This window comes from Neofelis nebulosa, chromosome 11, assembly GCF_028018385.1.
Source record: "Neofelis nebulosa isolate mNeoNeb1 chromosome 11, mNeoNeb1.pri, whole genome shotgun sequence".
In the NCBI taxonomy this organism is placed as follows: domain Eukaryota; kingdom Metazoa; phylum Chordata; class Mammalia; order Carnivora; family Felidae; genus Neofelis; species Neofelis nebulosa.
The window spans coordinates 21,903,916-21,926,145 of record NC_080792.1 but is presented as its reverse complement, the minus strand read 5'-3'; the positions used below and the strand labels follow the sequence as shown (position 1 = coordinate 21,926,145).

At 38.0% G+C, this 22,230-nt stretch overlaps 1 protein-coding gene across 4 annotated transcripts in view; it reads left to right on the top strand.

The window, feature by feature from the left end:
- The window catches only part of DCC (DCC netrin 1 receptor), a 1,139,939-nt gene extending 1,119,885 nt beyond the window's left edge, over positions 1-20,054 (top strand). For all 4 annotated transcript variants that reach the window (XM_058692059.1, XM_058692060.1, XM_058692061.1 and 1 more), the window contains 2 exons: positions 17,155-17,297; positions 19,705-20,054. In XM_058692059.1, coding sequence (XP_058548042.1) covers positions 17,155-17,297; positions 19,705-19,794 — 233 coding nt within the window. In that variant the 3' untranslated portion in view covers positions 19,795-20,054. The remainder of the gene's footprint in view (positions 1-17,154; positions 17,298-19,704) is intronic.
- The last annotated feature ends 2,176 nt before the right edge of the window (positions 20,055-22,230 follow it).

Genomic DNA, 22,230 nt, shown 5'->3' with positions numbered 1-22,230 from the left:
TATAAATGGCTGAAATAAGATCTATTCTGGAAAGGGTTTGTTCATGTAAACATGAATTACACTAGTTAAAAATGTTAGCACTGAATCCAGCAGCTTCTGATTTGATATAAGCTGGAGACCACATTGCCTTATAAATTGTGCCTGTGAAGTTGCCAACAACTTAAATTCAGAAGCTGTAGGATCATGTGGAAGCGGGGTTAAAAGTAAATTTTAATGGTTTCGTGGCTGGTGAAACAAAATCTAACTCCTGAATGTTATATTTCACCACAAGTGTGTGCAACAGAGAAAGGGCAGCCAGTGAACTGAGAGCCCTTGCATGAAGACAGAATGGTGAACGAACAAGAGTGGCATAGGGGCACCTGGGTGGCTCAGTTGGTTAAGCGTCTGACTTCAGCCTAGGTCATGATCTTGCGGTCTGTGAGTTTGAGCCCCGCATTAGGCTCTGTGCTGACAGCTCAGAACCTGGAGTCTGCTTCACATTCTGTGTGTGTGTGTCTCTCTCTGCCCCTCTGCCACTCACGCTCTCTCTCTCTCTCTCTCTCTCTCTCTCTCTGTCTCTCAAAAATAAACATTAATAAAAAAAGAGCAGAGTGGCATCTCAGAGCTGCCTGAATAGCATTTCCTGAGTCTAGAGAGAAGCACGGCCTTTCCAGTTGCACAGGTCTTGTTCTCAAATTATAAATATATCTGACATCCAGGAAGCTCCCACCAGCCCCTTTAAATGATGAAACTGCATCAAATAGCATTCCCCCTCCAATTTCTTAATCTGTGTCTCCACCAACTCTTATGAAGCCCCATTCCTCAAACCCAGTAAGGATTTATGTCCAAAAGGTAGATTTGATGGTCATGTGCCTGACTTTCTCTCTTAGAAACACTACACTTCCTGAATTCCTTCCTAGTTTAATGTGACTAAAGCCTATGGAATTTCCCAGATCCCAGCTATTAATATCTGACTTAGCTATTCCCTGCACTAACCCTCTGTAAAGAGAAAACAGGACAAGGAAGGGTAAGAAATGAGGATGAGCTGGGTGCCTGGGTGGGTCAGTCAGTTAAGTGTCTGAGTTTTTGTTTTGGCTCAGGTCATGATCTCACAGTTTGTGGGTTCAAAACCCTCATTAGCACAGAGCCAGCTTGGGATTCTCTCCCTCTCTCTCTCTGCCCCTCCCCTGCTCGCACTCGCTCTCTCTCCAAATAAATAAATAAATAAAAGAAATGAGCAGGAGCTGAGCTATTGAAAGTGGGAAAAAGAAGTTATTTCTCACTGAACATATGTAAAACATTACTGACACCTTTGTCTTCTTATTTACAAATAATATATTTCATCTTATTAGGAACACTGTAGTGGGATTCCATTTTAAATGTGATTTGACATGTCAGTTTTTAATTGTAAACTCTCCATAAACATGACTATCTAAAAGTACTTCTCAAATTTTATATGCCTGGGAATCACCTGCAGATCTTACTACAATGCAGTTTCTGACTGAGTGACTCTGAAGGAGAGCCTGCAATTCTGCGTTTCTAAGAAGGTTTCAGAAGATGCTGATGCTTCCCCTCTGTAGCTCACATTTTGAGTACTGAGGTTCTAGAACATATCTTGTGTCCTTCACCTGCAGTTCATGGAAGAACTCCTGGGTCTGGTAGCACACATGAAATTAAATTCACCTGTGTGTGTGCGTGTGCGTGCCCTCACACGTGCACATACATTTTTCCCATTGAGTGGGTTTATAGCTTTTGTTAGTCTCAAACTGTTCATGATCTACAATAAGTTAAGGGCCACTTAACCCGCCACTGTGTCATCATCTTGCATTTAGGCTCAGCTGTTCGATGTAAACCACAAAGTGTGATTGTTTTGCTTCATTTTGTGTTTTAGACCAATCCAAAAGCCTTTAGTGGAGTAACTTTGTGGAGTCTCAGGCCAGGAGCTGAACGTTTTGGCCCTGCTCAAATGAAATTCTGCAAAATTAAGTGATTCACTTTCTGGTACAAACACCTGGGGCCTTAGTGCATATCTGTCAGTGCCTAATGAGGAATTAGATTAATATTTTACTATCTTAAAAGAGATCCCGCTTCTGAAACTCTCTCTTCTTTTGTCGTTATTTAAATGAAGACTGGTAGATAAGATTCGTAACTGTCTGTGATGAATTTTCTCCAGAAGCGGAGGTTCTGTGGGAAACCGTAGTGTGTTGTCTTTTAAGGAGGTCGTCGTAATCTGTCCGTGACATCCCACATTTCTGCTGTGCCACAGAAAGCACTTCAGCAGAGACCGAATGATTACACACACATTTCCTCAAACGGTGACTCGTCGTTCAATAAAGATTTCAGATTCAGCCAGTGTCACACCAGGATGACTAGCATATGAAACCTATAAAAAATGTTTTACAAAATTTTTTGGTGGTAGTAGGGTAAGCGAACCTATAAACAGTGGTAATATAAATCACAGAGAATGGGAGGTAATAAAAGAAATGTTTATTTGAGTAGCGAGGATGTATTATATGATATCCTGAAAAATATCATCACAAATCATTTCTTGGGTACTAAATAATTCTAAGGAGTAAATATATGTTTGAGAAGGCTTTATGATAGTACAGAGCAGGTGGGAAAGAGGGGAGTTTTTAAAGAAAAAGAACCCGTTTCTCCAATAAATGAGCAATTAGTCTCATCCCCCTGTGCCCCCTCTTTCTCATTTTCCTCTCTTCCTGGCCTCTTTCTTTTTCTTTCTTTTGTATTAGAAGGTTCTGGTGGTGTGTCCGCCCCACCCCCATCACAGCTTCTTTTTTTTTTTTTTTTTTAAATTTTTTTTTTTCAACGTTTTTTATTTATTTTTGGACAGAGAGAGACAGAGCATGAACGGGGGAGGGGCAGAGAGAGAGGGAGACACAGAATCGGAAACAGGCTCCAGGCTCCGAGCCATCAGCCCAGAGCCTGACGCGGGGCTCGAACTCACGGACCGCGAGATCGTGACCTGGCTGAAGTCGGACGCTTAACCGACTGCGCCACCCAGGCGCCCCTCACAGCTTCTTAATTTAAATGGTAACAGGTCCTATACAAGCACCTACCAGTTCGTGAGTATTTGAGAAATTGCAGATCAGAGAGAGGAATAATGATAGAATATTGAGAAGTACCATGAGAAAAGTGCTTAAAAATTTTTAATGTTTTAGAATTTTCCGGACATATTTACCTTTCTCCTTGTGCTCCCGGGTTAGACACATGGTGCAGGACCCAGTTCCTGAAAAGTAACCCCCTGCCAGGTGAGGGCTACATCTGCTACGCAGGCTCTGTCCCACTCTCCTGCTCCAGCTCCTCTGCTCTCACTGTCTTCCAGATGCCATACAGTCAGTCCCTTCCTAATTAAATTAATGCATTTAATCTCAGATTTGATCTCTTTACTTATTCTATATGTAGTATGATTCTAACAAAATATTTCACACTTACATGCAAACCAACATTTAAGATCATAACAGACACCACTTTTCAGTATTCTTTACTAGCACCATAAAGCTTAATAAGTGCTGGGACCCAGTCAGTAGATACTCAAGAAGAAAATGAACTGATTCTAACCATGGTGATATGTTTGCGTGGTGATATGTCTGACAGTGACCATTAGCAAGCACTTAGTCATGAATTTGCTATGTCATATAATCTTCACAGAAACACAAAGCGGAACATGGTGACTTCTGAGGAACCTTGGGATCAAAGAAGATAAAATAGTTAATTGCATGTTACATTGTATTAAAATGGCAGGACCACGATTTGAACCTAGGACTTTCTGAAACCAAAGCCTATTTTCCTGAACAACTATATTATAATCATATACATAAAGGGCCAATGATTATATGATTAGTAATGTCACAAATATACACACTCAACAATTTTAGCATCTTCTTTAACATGTAAAGAGAGAGAAAGGTTATTTTCTCCAGAGATATGCTAATACTATTCGATGACACAATACTCCAGATATGTTCACAGGAGGAAAAGAAAAAAAAAGGACTTCTTAAATTTCTGTTTTCTCTGTGTATTATTTATATTTCCATTGGCATTTGTCACATTTTTTCATTTTCCTTTCCAATTATGTATTGATTACATATTTTTCATACTTGAATTGGCCCAACACATCCAACCAGAGAAAGCTTATTTCTCATTGGAGACTAAAATAAATATTTATATAGATGTCAAAACCCAGAGATACTGCTATGGGCTTATTTCTTAGCCTATTACAAGATATCCTATAGCCCATTTTTTGGAACTAGCTTCTAATCATTTTCTAGATATGAGATATTCGGAAACTTCATGCTGCAGAACATGTCACATATTGAAAACTTTATGAAACATTGCTTAGGAACATATTTTCCTTATAAATAATTTCCCATATATGGGCTTGAAGAGATCTTCTTTTTGGCCCAGCATGACAAAGATTCATCAGAATTTTTCATTGACATTTTGTTCCACTATAAATAAAGAATAAAATCTCAATTAACTAGTAGCTTTGGGGAATAGACTGTTCTCGGGAAATTGCATTTCTGGATGGCTCAGGGTAAAATACAAATTATTTTATAATAAAAAAATGTTTATCAGTTAGAAATTCTATGATAGCTATAAACTCAGGACTGTGGAGATGCCATTCTGCACAGGCCTTGTCCGTAAATCCCACACCATCTCTGTAAAGTAGCCATGTCTTTTCTATGGAATGAACCCAGAGTGTAGAAGAGTTGAATGACATCTCCAAGGTCACAGTTACTAATGTGCAGGGACAGGATGTACGGCTGCATGGCAGTAATATTCTTTCCCTGATTGCTGGAAGATCACAAAAGTATACCAGGAAGGAGGACCAAAGTGAGTAAAAAAATCCCAGGGATGAGAAAGTACAACATGTTTTCAGAATCTACAGGTAAATCTCTTTTGCTAAAGAAGATGATTCCTAGAGTAATCACAAGATAATAAGCTAGAAAAGGGCAGAGTAGTGACTTAGGAGGATCAAATGGAAAACTGAGATTAAGATGGAAAGTGTGTAATGTGGATTGATGGAAGTGAAAATAGATGAAAGAGACAGTGGCTGGACTTATCTTCCAAAAGAACAAACAGGCAATTGAGTGAATAATTGGCTATGAAGAATGAGGGAGAAAGTGAAGTCCAAGGTGGCTCAGTTGTCTGAATCCTATGTTTTGAGGACCACAGTTATAAACAAATGGAAAGAGGGAAGTGAGTGAGACGGTACTCTCTGAGAGGAAAGGGAGAGTCAGAGAGTAGGGTTTGCTGAGCACGAAGGGGCAGGAGACATCTAAATGCAGATATACTGTGGATGTGGGGAAGTGGTAGGAATTCAAGATGGAGTCACAACTGAAAAGTGGATCCTAGAATCATTTTCAGAGAGGTGAAAGTTTTAGTGCCTCATAGATAGATGACAACTCCCAGAAAAAGAATTTGAAGGAAAAGAAGAAATTTGAAAAATGAAATTTAAAGTAAAACTGCATTTTATGAGGGAATAAAGAAAGAGGTACCACAGGTAGGATAACAATGGTGGTATAATTTTTAGAAGCCAGGAAGGGAAAGAATTTCAAGGACAAGGCAGTTTTAAATACAATGGTTCCTTGATGCAAAGTTCCCATAGTTCTTTTTCCCTTCTAATATTTTAGTATAAAAATATTAAATGCTCAGAAAAATTTTACAGTGAACTTCCCTACACCCACTACCTAGATTCTATCATTAATATGTTTTTTTCTATTTTTGCCTCTTATATATCTATTCATCTATCCATCCACCTTAATTTTTGACTCATTTCAAAGGACATTGCAGACATCCATTCACTTTACCCCTAAATACTTCAGCAAGTGTATAAGATGCTATTGTGTTTGGAGTATTCCATTGATTTGATTGTATAATCATAAGGGAAAAAATAAAAACTATAGTATTTGTACAGAATCAATTGTAAGAAGTATCCTGGTTTCAGGAATATTTCTATGAATCTTAGAACTGAGAAAACATAATACCAACAAATCCTGTAGAAAGGTTTACAAGGCAAGATACCTATTAGGCTGAAAAATTATGATAGTATTTATGACCTTTATATCTGACATTTCTATAGATTGGTGAGGTCAAAAGCCAGATGTCTGAGAGAGCGATGGTGAATAAATAAATAGGTAATGTGCAAGATAGATCACCCCTAAAAATATGGCAGCAAAATACAGAAAAGAAGTTGATTTCTTGATGGAGAAAATGGAAATGCTCACTTAAGCTGGATTCCTTAATGGTACACATGTTCTTTTGGGTGGAAGCAGTGATGGTGTTTAACTCTGACAGTTGAAAATATTTTTATTTTTTAAAAAAAATTTTTTAACATTTATTTATTTTTGAGACAGAGAGAGAGAGAGCATGAACAGGGGAGGGTCAGAGAAACAGGGAGACACAGAATCTGAAACAGGCTCCAGGCTCTGAGCTGTCAGCACAGAGCCCGACGCGGGGCTTGAACTCACGAACGCGAGATCATGACCTGAGCCGAAGTCGGACGCTCAACCGACTGAGCCACCCAGGCGCCCCGAAAATATTTTTAAATTATATGGTCATTGACTTATATGATCGCCTCATTAACTAATTAAGTTTCTCTAAGGTTTTAAAATGTTCTTGTGACATGAATACTATTCATGTTGTGCTTTGGTCAGTCTGAGAGGTATACTTGTAAAAGTTGGAAGAGATTGGGTTAATATGATAGTTCACTAACCCCAAAATATAATCTGGAAGTTATATTTATGGTCACAGTGTCTAGATATCCATTTGTGTGTGTGTGTGTGTGTGTGTGTGTGTGTATGGGTGTGTGTGTGTGAGAGAGAGACAGAGAGGCAGAGAGACAGAGACAGAGACAAAGAGAGATTTGGTGACTTCTATTAAAGAACAAAACCAGATTTTAAAAATCAAGTATTACAGGATATTAAGAAATCTTGTTCTGAATAATCAAGGTTATACTATAAAAACAGAATCCTCTATGGCTAATTGTCTTTATAAAAGGAGATATTTCCAATATTTACAAAATAAATTGATTTTTGGAGAGTAAAAATCATTCTATTTATACATCATGTGAAATATACCAGAAATTTAATCTATTGCATACAAATGCGGATGAATTTAGAATGATGGCATTCCCCACAGAGTACATAATTATAAAAGTTGTATGAGACTGATGTCTGGATTTCTGCATTGTTTCTGCATTTTTCTGAGGTTTTCATGAAACCATATGGAAATTTTATGCAGAGTCACTTATTTCTTTATGAATTCAAAATGTGGCTTCTCTGAAGTTTGATCACTAGAATAGCAAAAATGAGGTAATACAGAAAAGTTTTTAAACCTATTTTTCATAAAAAATATAATTGACAATTTTTCTCCTATGAGCATAAACTATCTGAATTGATGAATTGACGTAAACAAAGAGCTCAAACCTGTTGTTTCTTCTTGAAAATAGAGTTAGAAAAAGTTAGAAAAAAAAAACTATCAATTTGGGAGGAAGCTACAAATATCCCTTTAATAGCAAACTATCTAAAAATGATCTGAAATATCCAGGAAATTAACTGAGAGGCCTCTTGACTTGGGCATTATATGCAAAATAACATAGGAAGTCAGAGTAGACCTATATAACTTGAGTTGTGGGAGCCTGCCAATAAACAACTCAGGTGTTTAGTTTTGATTTTGTAGTTTCTTTCTTGTTAATAAGTGATCAGGAAACCTCAGAAAAGCATCAAAAGAAAGGGGGAGATCTAGAAGTGTTCTGGTGAATTCATTTCTCATGATCATTGATGATTTTCCTGAAACCTTTCTTATTCTAGAATGTACCTAAATCAAGAAGAAGCAGAAACAAACTGAATTATGAGTGCAGAATCTCTACAGCCTCGTCCTCTGCTTATTGTTAGCTTGTTTTCAGGAATAAATTCCACAAAGTATGATGTCAGCTCTACTCTGTATTGATTAGGCACTGCTGTAGGTCCTAAGGACAAAAAGACACATTAGATAGTGTTTTTGTCCTTGAGGGCTTTTTATTCATCTTAGTAACTATTTTCCAACATAAACTTTATAGAACGACTATTTCTAGATCCCTTTAAATCCTTCTGTAAAGCTCTCCCTTACCCATTATAAATGTAAAATAAACACCTCCCTTGTATACAGGGTTTTTAATGGATTCAGAGCCATCTGGGACAATATTTAACTCATGTCTTCAACACAGTTGATCACTTTCTTCCCTCCAGTATTTTGGAAACTTTGCTATTTTCTTCAGTTACTGTTGGCCCAGTGAATTCAGGACTTAGATTCCAATGTGCAACAGAACACAAATAGGTAGAACTAAGAAAGCATGTCTTCTTAATTGGGGCTATTAGATCTTGGTATTACCTCAGAGAAGGAATTAACATACCTGTTGGATTATTATTTAGTACTTCAAGCATAAGTTAGACACCTGTCACCTAGAGAAAAAAGACAGAAAAATATCAACATCAGATTTGAGGGATTTCCTAGGAAGCAAGAGCATCTCTTCTACCCTGGTGCAATGGTGAAAGAAAACTCATTAGTAAAATAAAAGCATCCAAAGTGTTGCCCTTTCTAATATTTAACTGTAAAAAATATAAATAAACCCAAGAAGGGAAAGATGATAAGCTACTAACAGTTTGTCAATAGTTAAATTATTGGATCATTTTCTCTTATGGGGAAGGATGTAGTGCTGTATGATGACTCTTGGTGTTTCATTTTGGGTATCCAGGAAGAAGGGTATAGGGGCAGTGTGTAGGGGAGTGGCATCCCAAAAGGAAAAAGGGGTACAAAAGAGGAAAGATATTCAAAGACATTTTTCACTCTTGCATTATTCAAACAAAGGCAAACTCAAACTATCTACTTAATAATAAACCATATTTATGATTCTTCTCCAAGGCATCAGGAGATTTCAGTTATATGATGCTATGATGTTTATGTTCACACTGTTTCACTGCTTAGCTGGAAATGAGTCTAACTGGGATCAAGATAGGGAAGAGAGCAGGAATATGCTGATTTATTCCTTCTGCTACTCTCTCCATCACCACCACCACCACCATTTCACACTGTAACTTGTCTTCTCTCTTTTTCTCCTGCCCACACTCTCCTTCTCTTTCCAGCATAACAATCTCTTGTCCACTTCACTCTGCTTTTCTTCAAAGCCTACTTTGTAGAATTTTATTTTTTCTTTTTGTGTAAGAAAAAGCATATACTTTAAGAATATAGTAGTCAACCCCCACTTACCAGTTGAATAGCTTTGAGCAAGTCCCTTATCTTCTTTGAACTTTGACTTTCCCATCTCCAAGACATGAGTAATGAAGATATTATTTAAAAGGCCTATTTTTAAAGAGTATATAAGACGATGTAGGTGAAGATGTGTTACTGGAGTTTATGTACCTCTGGGACAGGGAGAGGACCCCTGAGTTTTACCCTTTCTTTCTCTGGGTTCTAGTTCATGGATATAATAGACCAAAAAATGCTGATAACCAAATGGAAATCAGGGATCCTAGCAAATCATGTAATAACTCTGGAATAACTGGGTAGTAGTGGCTGGGAGACTTCTTCCTCCCTCCCTGGCTGCAGTACTATTGGACCCATGAGCTGTGAGCTAGAACAGACAGTAGAGACCTACTTGCCCTGCTGAAGTTAGGGCCTTTCCTTCTTTGCTTAAGGAATGCAGCCTTCAGAAAGTTCAAGGCCAAAGAATTAGGAGTCAGAGCACAGGCAGGTTTAAGAACTTGAGAGGTGACCATTAGCATATTAGTCCCACCCTCTCACCTTCCACAGAGAGGTAGCTCAATGAAAGCCACCTTACTTGTTATTCACAGTAGCCCCTCCTTTGCAACTTACATGGGGGGGGGGAGGGTTACAAAGGGGTAGAGAGGTGGGCAGAAGCACCTCATTAACACACCCTCGGTGTTTCCCTTATTTTTCAAGAGAGAGGAGGTTAGAAGAGCACAAAGCTTCTGTGCCCAGAAGTGACTTTTAGGTATGTTTCTCACCTTTAAAATAGAATACACATGGTAGACTAAATGCTTTAAGATTGGTGCCAAAGCTTACATGCTTGAAATTCGATCACTCAGGAGGAATGCCTGAGGCTATTGTATCAAGATTAACACAGCCACTCACTTTTTGTTCAATATATTGTCAACATGAAAAGCTAGAGAATATTACACATTTCCTGTGTACATGTTTCTTATTTCTTCCAAAGCCTCAAAAGCTCTTTGCATGTGAGACGTGTGTATGACTGTATGATACATCCATTTTCCCCCAAAGAACAAAGTAGTTATTTAATAGTAAATATATGTGAGAATGAAATTATGGTTCACGTAGAAACTAGACCAAGACAGGCCATTTCATTTGTCAGGCATCACAGAGTGGGTCAGAAACCAAGTGGAGATGTGAACCCAAGCCTCTTCAAAACTACCCATTTTGTCTGTATTCTTAAGGGTGAGGAAGTGGAAAATGAGACAGAAAATGGGGAAAAGTAGGCAAAGATGTGAAAATTAATATTGAAATCAAAATCATGCTCCCCACTGGCCTCTGATTTGACTCATGGGACTCTGCTCACTCCATTCCTGCTGCAGCCTAATTTCACATTTCTCACCAAGAATCATTTGAGTTGGGAGAACCCTCTGCAGGAAGATGCTAGCAGGAGTTTGCACCTGGCAGTCATACATTATGTACTTAATGAGCAAATGAAATGTTTAATAACTGTACTGTGACAATAAAGCTTAAAACAGTAAATTCCTGCTGAGGCTGCTTATCTACACCTGATGCACACGGCTGGCCCATCTGAGATCTTCAGCTTCATTTGTATTTTATCCCCTTAGTGGGTCCTGCTGAGGAAAGTAACATTAAAACCAAAGCAGTGCTCACTTAATTAGTTGTATATCGTTGTAGGCCCATTTATTTAGCACATGAGCATCATGTGTTCTACCTAAGGGTCGCCTGAAACACTTCTTCAACATGCACCCTGGGTAGGGGGAAATCTATAGTGGCTTCAGATTGAGCATTTGTAAATTTAAATTTTTCAATTAATCATGGGTAATGTAAACTCACAGTAATTTAACATTGCCTATTTTTAGTTGAATTGTCCATTGTTAATTTGAAATAAAACAGCAAAACAACCAGAATTGTTATGGTTTCTCATTAATAATTTTAAGAGAAAATAATAGAACATTTTCTTGTGGAAGGCACCAGTTCAACTCCTACATTATAGTAATTGAATTTTAAGGATATACTTGCCAGAGATTTCTTTGGATTCATTTTTCACCTTGGATTAACTAATGCTTCCTGAATCTAATGGAGAGCAAAGAAATCCAAATGTAAAGTTAAGTACAGGTAGAACAGCTGTGTTCTCCTTCCTTGTATACTTTTTAGTTAATCGCTTAAAGATTAGATTGTTAGACCTTTATAGATAACAAAGAAATTGAGACCAAAGAGTAGGCTGTGGAGCGACAGTCACAAAACTATACAACTGGGACTCCTAAGTCCCAAGTTAGGACTCAATTTCAATATTTATTTCTTTGAACACACATTCTGTTTTGGGAATTTATTGTATAGATCATACATATTTTACTCTCATGAGAAGAAAAAAAGTAAGTCATACAAGAAATCAGAAACCTTTTGTCATGAAGACCAGGTTGGTCTTCAGGATTGGGAACCTCTCATCTCTCAGAGGCCAGTCTGTAGGGAGACAGTTATTCAGAGCACCAGTGCCAGCCCTCTTATCACTTCTGCCCCCCTCAGCTTTGTTCACATCCTCTCTGAAAGTGACATGGGTTTTCTTGTTCACATCTGAAAGTCATCCTTCATATTTGGGAGTGATCACAGAGAATCTTGACTACCAGGTTAAGGTTATATTAGATTAGTAGCTGAGAGCCATAGAAAGAATTCTTTTAATTTTTGTCTTTCTTTTGGTTACTCCCTAGATCTACAAAAAGTAGGAAAAGCTATCAAAAATTCTGTCATTTCTCGGGGCACATGGGTGGCTCATGTCACCGCTTAAGCCGCTTAAGCGGCTGACTTCGGCTCAGGTCATGATCTTGCGGTCCGTGGGTTCGAGCCCCACGTCAGGCTCTGTGCTGACAGCTCAGAGCCTGGAGCCTGTTTCAGATTCTGTGTCTCCCTCTCTCTGACCCTCCCCTGTTCATGCTCTGTCTCTCCCTGTCTCAAAAATAAGTAAAACATTTTAAAAAATTTTTAAGAAATTCTGTCATTCTCAACGTTGAAGAACAGAAGTTCGATACCCTAATGTAAATGGTTTCTCTAATTGCTACTGTTTCCATGAGTTCTTTGGGAGAGTAGGATTGTGGTTCTCTTTCAGTGTGTCCAAATACCCCCCGGTACAGCAAAGGCAGCCGAGGGTGAAGAATGAGTACATAGAGAATAGGGGGGACCAGGGCTGCAAGAACAAAGCTGGCTTTTAAACTGGTTTCTTTTTTTTTTTTTTTTTTTTTTTTTAAATTTTTTTTCAACGTTTTTTATTTATTTTTGGGACAGAGAGAGAGCATGAACAGGGGAGGGGCAGAGAGAGAGGGAGACACAGAATCGGAAACAAGCTCCAGGCTCCGAGCCATCAGCCCAGAGCCTGACGCGGGGCTCGAACTCACAGACGGGGAGATCGTGACCTGGCTGAAGTCGGACGCTTAACCGACTGCGCCACCCAGGCGCCCCATAAACTGGTTTCTGAGGGCAGTGTAGAAAAGGCCAAACCCCAATGGAGGAAGTGTGGCGACACCCCCCCGTTACTGAAATCTAGGAAGCTTCAGTATGAAGGAATGGTCCCTCAACAACTGGAATTCCTCAGTAGGTAAGAAGCAGCAAGATGGCTCCCAGTGTCCTCTTCAGATTGGACTGAGCTCCCAGCCATCACTTTCTAATACAAATGCTAAATGATTATGCCGCTTTCTCACTTGAACACAGTTGATGCCATGAGACTGGTGATTTCATATAAAGATGTTTGTTTGGTTTGAATGGTGTAGAAAATGAATTCAGAATTTAACCATTGGAGTAAGCCACAAGGTAAAGGATTAAAGGCATGTCTCATGGCCCTGTGGAAGGATAAGGATGCACACTAGAAAATCCAGACAGGAACCTGTAACATATGGTGAACTACAAGTACGTAAGTAAGGGAAGAGGTTCAACTTAGTGAGCTTGTAAGGACCCAAGTTTCACCAGTGTCCAGGCTTAAAACAGCGGTGGTTCAGAGTAGAAAATGCTGAATCTATCCAAATGCAAATATAACATAGCAACAGAGCTAGTGCACATGTAAGAACATGAGCATCCGCTTTCAAATATAGCATGTTTTCATAGGAGTCTTTGTTTTACAATATCTGCTCCCCTTTACTAAAGGGCAGTTTTGGGACCCAAGTTGTCTTTTTGGATATTGGAAAATCTCTCCTGAGAAATCTCCCTTATAGTCTTTTCTTAATTCCCATCCAGGAAAGGGAAAGAAAAATATTTAAGGCCATAAACTACATCAGACAAACCCTATTAACAGTGAACTCTAAACAAGGGTTCAGATTCTTCACCTATACTGGAATTTCATGGAATTTAATTCAACCTTGATCTTTTGATCTCCAGGGACCTCAGTGTTCTGTTCAGCAAAATAAAGGGAAGGTCACTAGATAAACTCCAAGAGCCCTCAAGGGGCCAGCATTCTGAATTTCTTTGAATCTGTGAATATTACTTGAGAAAAGGCAGTCACTTGAGGTTTAAACACTCTGTGTGGTCTTTGAAGCTGAAACAGTTCCTTTTGTAAAATGCAGTGTCTTGTATATTGTTCAACACTCAGTAGGTTCTGAATGAATAACTGTTGCCTGGACACTAGAGAAAATCAATTATTATAATGATCTTTATAATAGGTCTGAATTATGGTACTCTTTAGGCATACTTGCATCATATTGTAATATAAGTATTTTAGATGCAGTATGATACACTGTGGATCTCCCCAAGTGTTTAGGATCCAGGGCAGAAAATACACCATCAAAATATACTTTTATAGTGAGAAATATAATTTCCCCACATGCAAAACTACCAAAATAAAAGTACTCAAATAAATATTAGGGAATTCTATAGAACAATCTAATAAATTCTAAAATAATCTTTATTCTTGTATCTTTCCTAGGATGAAACAGGCACAGCTGGTTTGAATTTCCTACACAATAAGCTATGCTTTTGTTACTGACTTTTTCTTGTGTCATTCTCTTTGCAGATATCTATGTTAAAGTGAATTGATTTCCAATATGCATTAGACACACACTGCATATGTTTAAGAGTTGAAGTGTAAATTTTTCAGACATAGTTTAGTTTATTAAAAATTTTAAAGCTCAAAGTTAAAAATAAATAAGTAGATTTCATAATCAAGAAAACCTAAGTCAAAATTAGAGATAAAAATAAAAGGTAAATAAGGATATGTACAGAAATCCGTGTTAGTTTTTAAAGTGCACCTACTCTATTAAATATAGGGAAGGAAGAGGTGGCTCGTGGAATGTTCTAAGAGAAGCAGCTTTCTGTGGCAATAAAGCTAAACTCAGATTTAAGCAAAGCATGGTGAACATTCTAGAAGGGAAGATAAACATAATCCAGAAACTGTAACTCAAAGTAGGGGTTCAATAGCTACCTTCTCAAGGTTCACCAGCCCTCTATGAAAATTCCTCTTTAAACTTTGTGCTTTCACTTAATTATCTACAATATTATTGTCAACCACACATATTGGAGCATCTGGAGAGCCATTTTATAGCATCACTTTGCCAGGGGTTTTAGTTCCTGCCTTTGAGTTTACAACTAAGTTGGCTCCAAGAACACTGCATTTATAGTCATAGTCTAAAGAGAAAAATGAAAGAGGTAGATTTAATATACAAATATTTTGTTCATATCCAATGGAGACTAACTGGCATTACATTCTGCAGAAGAAAGAAGGTTTGCCTCTTGTTCAACCAGAGGAAATTGGTAGTGAAAACTGAGCGTATAAGACAAATCCAAAATGACTTTTGACATAGCAGTCAGTACCACATTTATATGGCTGTTTTGTTTTATCCAAACTACCTCATCCGTCATATTAAATAAATGATGTAACTTTAAATTGTGCTATTTTTATAGGACTTTGCTATTTGATTTCAAATGTGTTTTGGTTCAATAGCACAGTATAAGAACTACAAGTTTATAAAAGCTATGCCATGTGTTATGTTTATATATATTTAAATAGAATTGTAATAAAAGTAGTTTAAATTCATGCAGAGGTTTATTAGAATTTTGTTTGCCCCTTTATGTTAAAACTCAATTCAACCATGAGAAACCATAATACAGTAAATAGTTTCTACCCTCAAGTTAGTTATATTGGATGGGCTAGATCAACACATTAATGATAGAACCTTAATTTGTTCAGTGGAGTTAGTTATATCTTGGTACAAACCTTTCCTCTGCCTGCCCTTCTCTAAATGCGTGAGCTTGGGTAAGTTAATTTCTCTCCACTTTGGCATTCTCATATATGAACTGACAATAATGGCATTTGGTAGAATTGTTTTGAAAGTTAAATATTAATAATAGCTTGCCCTCTTTGAACAAGTTATAGGCACCAACCACCTTAATTACCTCATCTTATTTAATCCTCAGAAATTATCATTCCCCTTTTACAGAAGACTAAACAGACAAGGGAAGTTAAGTCAGTTAACCAAGGGATTATGTGGCTAGTACACAGCTGAGCTTTCTAGGATCTGAATGTAGATTAGACTGATAAATCCCAAATTCTCCCCACTATGTTATTTTGCCTAAAATGACAAAGTACTTAGCATAGGTCTAGAGTTTAGTAGACATTCAGTTAATATTATATTCTCTCTTAAAGAAAATGATTCATACTCCTGTCTCTGTACTTCTTTTCATCTGAGCTACCAAAAACTTAAGATCACCCTCTAGTGATAAATCACTCCAACTGCAAACTTTTGATCCCTGAAGTTTAAGAGTGAAAGAAAACAAGTATGAAGGAATTCATGTCAAGCCATATAAATATGAAGGGATGAGAAAAGATTCTTTGTTATGATTTATCATGCTATTTTGCCTAGCATATACCCAAGTGCTGGCCTATTAGACTGTTTGCATTATTTTTTCCCAATAAGCTAATGTGCGCTATTTCTTTGATTATAGAATAACCTCTGAGTTTTATTAACTAGGATTATGTGTACCGAAGTATGATCAAAACAAAAAATTTCCCCCCAGATTTTGCATTAGTACACTGTTAGGATCATTAGAACTCAAATGTCATTATTGATGATACAAGACAACTTGGGCAAACTTCTTTCCATGGTTTAATTCAATACCTTCTATGCTAAGGTTTTGGTTACAAAGCTAAGAATGACAAAGTCCTTAGGTATGTGAGGTATACTAGCTGATTCAGTAAGCCTTCATAAAACTTTTATTTTAGGCTCTAAGGACAAATTATATCACTGCTATAAGCTAAGCAGGATTTATAAGGCAAATTTCAGATCCCCCAAGAAAAGATAGCCATTGTTTATAACAGAAATGTCATCTAGTAGAAACTCAGCAGTTCCCACAAATGATTTTCATGAACATTAGAATTTCTTTTATTGAGAGAAGCTATACTGGTAAAGACAGAATAACTTTTTCCCCCCCAAAAAGAGAATTAATAATGAGATTCTATGAGTTTAGCCATGAAGGATTTTGTTTTACTATAACATCTAATACTCTTTGGAGACCAAGAGTGACCATACCTTTTAATTGCACAAATATCCCTCGGTACTGTTCAACAATTTAGGCTTCATTTAGGCGGGCTAACACAGGGCTTTCTGGCCCAAAGCTGAGACCGGCACCAAATGAGTTCCACTGACACTTTGTAGGGTGTGATGAACAGTCTGGAATGCCCAGGCAACCTTTTCACAGCATGATTTGGAATCCACTTGAAATTACATGTGACTGGTGAAGATTCATCTGAAGAGACCTAATCAGAATTTGTCTTCCATTCAATAGAAATAAAATGAGCCCATTTATTGTGTCATAATCCATCTCTATACTACAGAATGAACAATAACCTAGAATCAATGCCAACCCACTGGAATTGGCTTACACACTTGAGAGATTTTTCCCCAGAATTTTTTATACATTACTTTCATCACTCTGTGTTTTCTATTTCAGGGCCTGCTCTTCCCAAGACTCATGTTAAAACAGCCTCTCTTGGGTTGGCTGGTAAGGCAAGATCTCCTTTGCTTCCTGTATCTGTGCCAACAGCTCCTGAAGTATCTGAGGAAAGCCACAAAGCAACAGAGGATCCAGCCAACGTAAGGCCATCCTTGAAATTTATGCTGCATCAGGTGAAGCAGTGACTACTGCTGTACTCAAAAAGCAATCTTAAAAACACAAGCAGATGACTACAGAATGTGTGACTTTACTTAGTTATTTGAGAGGAAAAGTTTGTAGCTAGAGGAAAAAGCTAGAAAGTGATCACATTAGAAAACTCAGAAAGAAAATCAGTGGAGACCAAAAATCTAAATTTTGAGAGAGCAAAACAGTTCTCCCCAAATGCGTTGTAAGGGAGATTTGAAAAGATGCTACCTAAAAGCGGAAATTTAGAAAACTCTGGAGTGTTTCTGAATATAATTCAAGGGAAAGCATTTGAAAGGAGAGCAAAAAACTGACATATGTGCCTTGAAAAATCACAGTGAAAGGGGGAAAAAAGATGAAATAACAGGTTAGAATCATCTCATTTGAATGTACAATTTTTTTTCTTAACTATTGTTTTCAGTACTGCAAACAATAAGATATTTTTACTACTTGGAAACTACTGAATATGTGTATGTATGTGTGTGAATGTTTGGCACAAGTATGTTATATAATTAACATACCTTTTTGTATGCTTTAAAAAGATTCAAATTTATAGGAATTCATTGCACTACTTTTCAGGATTTGGCTGTTTAGTATGATATTTGTTTAGTCTCAGGGTTGGTTGGCCATATCTCAAGTCAGATCAGATTCCTAAATTTATGTAATATAGCTCATCTTGTAATGTCAGATGAACCAATATGCATTTAAGTTTGATTCTAAGGAGTGATAGCCAAAGGCATAATATTAAAAGCAGTAAAATTACACATTAAAGGATATAGAGACACAGGGCAAATAATCTAGATCAGCACTGTCCTATAGACATAATATGAACTACATGTGTAATTTTAAATTTCCTAGAAGCCACATTAAAAGATGTAAAAATAAATGAGATTAATTTTAACAATATCTTTCATTTGACCCAATATTTCCAAAATGTTACCATTGTGTAATAAATATTAAAAAGATGTTAAAAAGATATTTTACATTTTTTGTACTGAGTGTTCAGAATCTGGTGTGTATTTTATACGTATAACACATTCCAAATCAGACTAGTCACATTTCAAAAATCCAATAGCTGCATGTGGCTAGTGATTGCTGTGCTACACAATGATACCTAGATAATTCAAGAAAAACAACCAACAAACATGTTAGGAAATGAGTTATCAACTAATCACCTCCCTTCAACCTCACTCTTCATATGTAGACCAGTCTTTTGAGCCAAATTGTCCACTTTTCAATTCCCATTCAGCTCTGGAGATTATATGGTATATGACCAAATCATTCACTGACATGCTGAGATTTCTGTAAGACATACCATTTTCAACTAGTTTAATACCATGCATTTTCAGCTGTTTCCTTGGCGCTAGAGTGAGTGAGGACCTACCCCCCATATAAGCTCCACCAGTGTTCTCTTGGGATCAACAGTATTTATTTGGCAGGATTAGATACACATTCTGACCAGGTAGTGAGTAATGCTTTCTGTCGTATACAGAACTAGAAATCATGACTCAGGCCTCATTAGCCCAATAACTTAATCAAATGAATGGCCAAGAATGATTAAGTAGGGCAGATCTGCATTAGTCAAAATAAAGGGTATGTTGAGACAAGAAAGAAAAAAGCTGTTATAGAGAATATGTTCATTAAGACTTCTGCAGGTTGACCTCTTCATTTTACCCACCAATCATATTGGTGGCTATAAGATTGCCTTTACTACTGTGCTGTGCATGCACATAGCCAACTCTGGTTTGGGGCGAGAATTTTGTTTCCACCCGCAAAACAAAGCCATAATCTTTGGACCTTTCACTGATCAAGGCAAAGCCCATCAAACTCCCACACAAAAATGTACCTATGTTGTGTTATGCAGAAGAGAAACATGGTGATATTCATTGTGTTCATATCCTGCTGGATGAGATGGGAAGGAAAAAGGAGAACATATTGAATATGAACCATGTCCTGGCCACTGTGATAGTCACTAAACTTGCTACAAGATACTTAGCCTATGAAATAGAAATCATCATTTTGTAGCTGAGAAGAACTGTATATCCGAGAGGCTCACTAACTTAACTGAGACCACACAGCTAGACAGTGTGAAATGAGATTTTTTTTCTTTTCACTCTAAAGCTTTTTCCTCAACACAGGGATGAAGTTAGTGAAACAGTATGCAATCATTGCTCTCCTCACCACCTCTTTTATTGACATCTTCATTCAATGCTTCTATTCTGAGCATAGCCTCTCGCTATGGCTATGAGCCACTGTGTCATGCTTGAGAATACAGAGGAAACCAACTAGACATGGCCACTGCCTTCATAAAGGGAATGTATTGATGTTCACCTGTCCTAACTTTTGTTTTTATTCTTTCTGTAGGTGTATGAACAGGATGATTTGAGTGAACAAATGGCAAGTTTGGAAGGGCTAATGAAGCAACTTAATGCCATCACAGGCTCGGCCTTTTAACATGTATTACCCAATTGATGAGGTGTATTTTCCGGGAACTTTGCACCATACCAATTACCCATAAACAGCACACCTGTGTCCAAGAACTCTTAACCAGTGTACAGGTCAACGATCAGGACCACTCACTTACGGAGGATCCTGAAGCGGTTCAGAAGGAATAAGTGTCCCTTCTTTCATAGGCATCAGGAATTTCACAATGATTACTATGGGGTCCCTAAACAAAAGTAAATAAACGTCTTCACTGCAGTGTCAAAGCTGAAGCTGCTAGACTAGTCCTGGGTCTTTGCCACTGCAGTGACCACACCATCATAACTAATGCTTATGTTTTCCTTCATCGAGGCCTGTCATTTCCTTTTCCTGTAGGTCTAGTCTCACAAAATGCAAGTGCATTATTGAAGCCTGTCCCATCCCGTGGCAAATCAGTGCAAGCTCATTATTTCGTTTTCAACTTCAAAGTACAAAGCGCCCACGGAAATTCTCTCACTACATAGCACCAAAGGATTGGATGTTTTCTTGACAGCACAAAAAGTAAATAAGTCAACAAACAAAAGGCAGCGAAGGCTTATGTTTTGTAACTCAGACATTCATCTTGCACCAGTGGTGGGTATTAGCAAGCGGCTATAAAATTCACCCATCTTTGCAAGTATTTGGTTAATATTTGTGTCTGAAGAGCGGGAATGTAAAAATCTGCAACTAGTGGTGTCTTGCCAGTAGCAGTCTGTTTCCTGAAAGAGGATACAATATGCAATCTTCTCAGACACACGGTAATTACGTGCTTAAGCTTGTAATAGGACACGTTTCAATTTGGGTGGCTTTTGTGCCATATCACACTGTGATGACATTTCAAAGCTTCACCAAGGCCATCTTCCTCAGAAGTCTGGACGGAAGTGTTTCCCCCCCTCCGTCCTGTCCCTTCCTGAGTTCTCCATGGCTGCCAGCCTTGGCTGAGGTGGCCAGCTCCCACACACTGCTTGGCCTCCTGACCAACATCCCTGTAACCCTCTGTGGAAATGGCAGACTCCCTGAGAACAGGCCCTGAGGAAGGGAAGTAAAATGGAAGGCAGTTGCACACAGTACCTGCCTTTGAGTGATGTCACTTCCCACGACAGGCTCCTCACTGACTCAGAGGGGGCAGTTTTGGTCAGTGGCCACCACCAAGCCCTGTTGTCAAGGGAACCTACATTCTGCCTGAGATGCAGAGAGGAAGGTGCCTCTTGATGCTTCTGACACATTATAAATCCAGTGGATGCTTTTCAGAGCTGCATCTTCATTGTGAACTAGCATTTTAAATTCCTATCACCATGTTTATCTACAGCTTGGAACTAGGTGAAATTAAGAACATTTTGCGTGCAACCTTTTCATTTCTGAATTTTCAGCTGCATTTGGAGTTAATCCCTGTTTATGCAGCTGAATCGCCAAAAGGGAGCTAATTTGCATATTTATCAGTTAGGTGACTTGAAAACCCAATAAGAGAGTTTCAGCTGAATTATTCCTTTCAGCTCTGTCTTTGATTTCAAGCTTGAGTAGGTCATAATTTTAAAAGAGCATGGAAGGGATAGGATCTTTACAACCTAATAGCTCCTTTTATTAGGTGGGTAATTATATATGAATCCCTGAATAAAATATTTTGAGCAAAATGGCACTGTAACAGAAGTAATAATTCAGATTATTTTTTTACAGTTTTATGTCGGGAAGGAAATCTGATGTCAAAGAGAGGGCTTGTTCAAATGGTTCATTAGAAAGTCCGGTCCATTTGTGAAATTGTTCCTTCAACAAGAGTGCTTCTTCAATATACTAAGATTTTCTTGAAGTTCTTCTGAAGAGCTATGTGACGTTATTCTATAGGGCAGATTGTTCTTGTTCAAAATCTGGGCACTTAGGTAGACAACCTTCCGCTGACCGGGAACAAGGCATTTCCTAACATAATCCCGAATATTGCAGAAATAATTCATTACTTCGGAAAATGTTCATTAGGCTAGCTTTACCACTCGAGGTCCTAGAATGCCACCCCTTTCTAATACTCATAAACAAGGAACATTCTCTGAAAGCATTCTCTACCCAAAGAATGACATCCTGAGTGCTCTGTTTGAAACTGGCTACAAATCTCAAATTTCAGATAGAGTCACATCTTCAATCTATAGACTGTATCTGGACAATCAAGAGACTCTAGTCAAAGTCACTGACCTTAACAAATAAAAATTGGTAAAACTACACGAACATATGCATTATCTGTTTTCGGTGAGAGGTATATTTCTGGTGCATGCTCTTAAAACTTTCTTCATTAAAGAAATACAGTGGTTTGTTTTAGTAATTTGTAATGCTAATAAGGCTTTGCTTCATGCCTTGAAGATACAGTAGAATCCATTTAAATCCTCTCAAGAGACTCTCGTGCCCTTTACCCAATGGTTTTAGTGCGCAGTGACTTCACCACAGCTT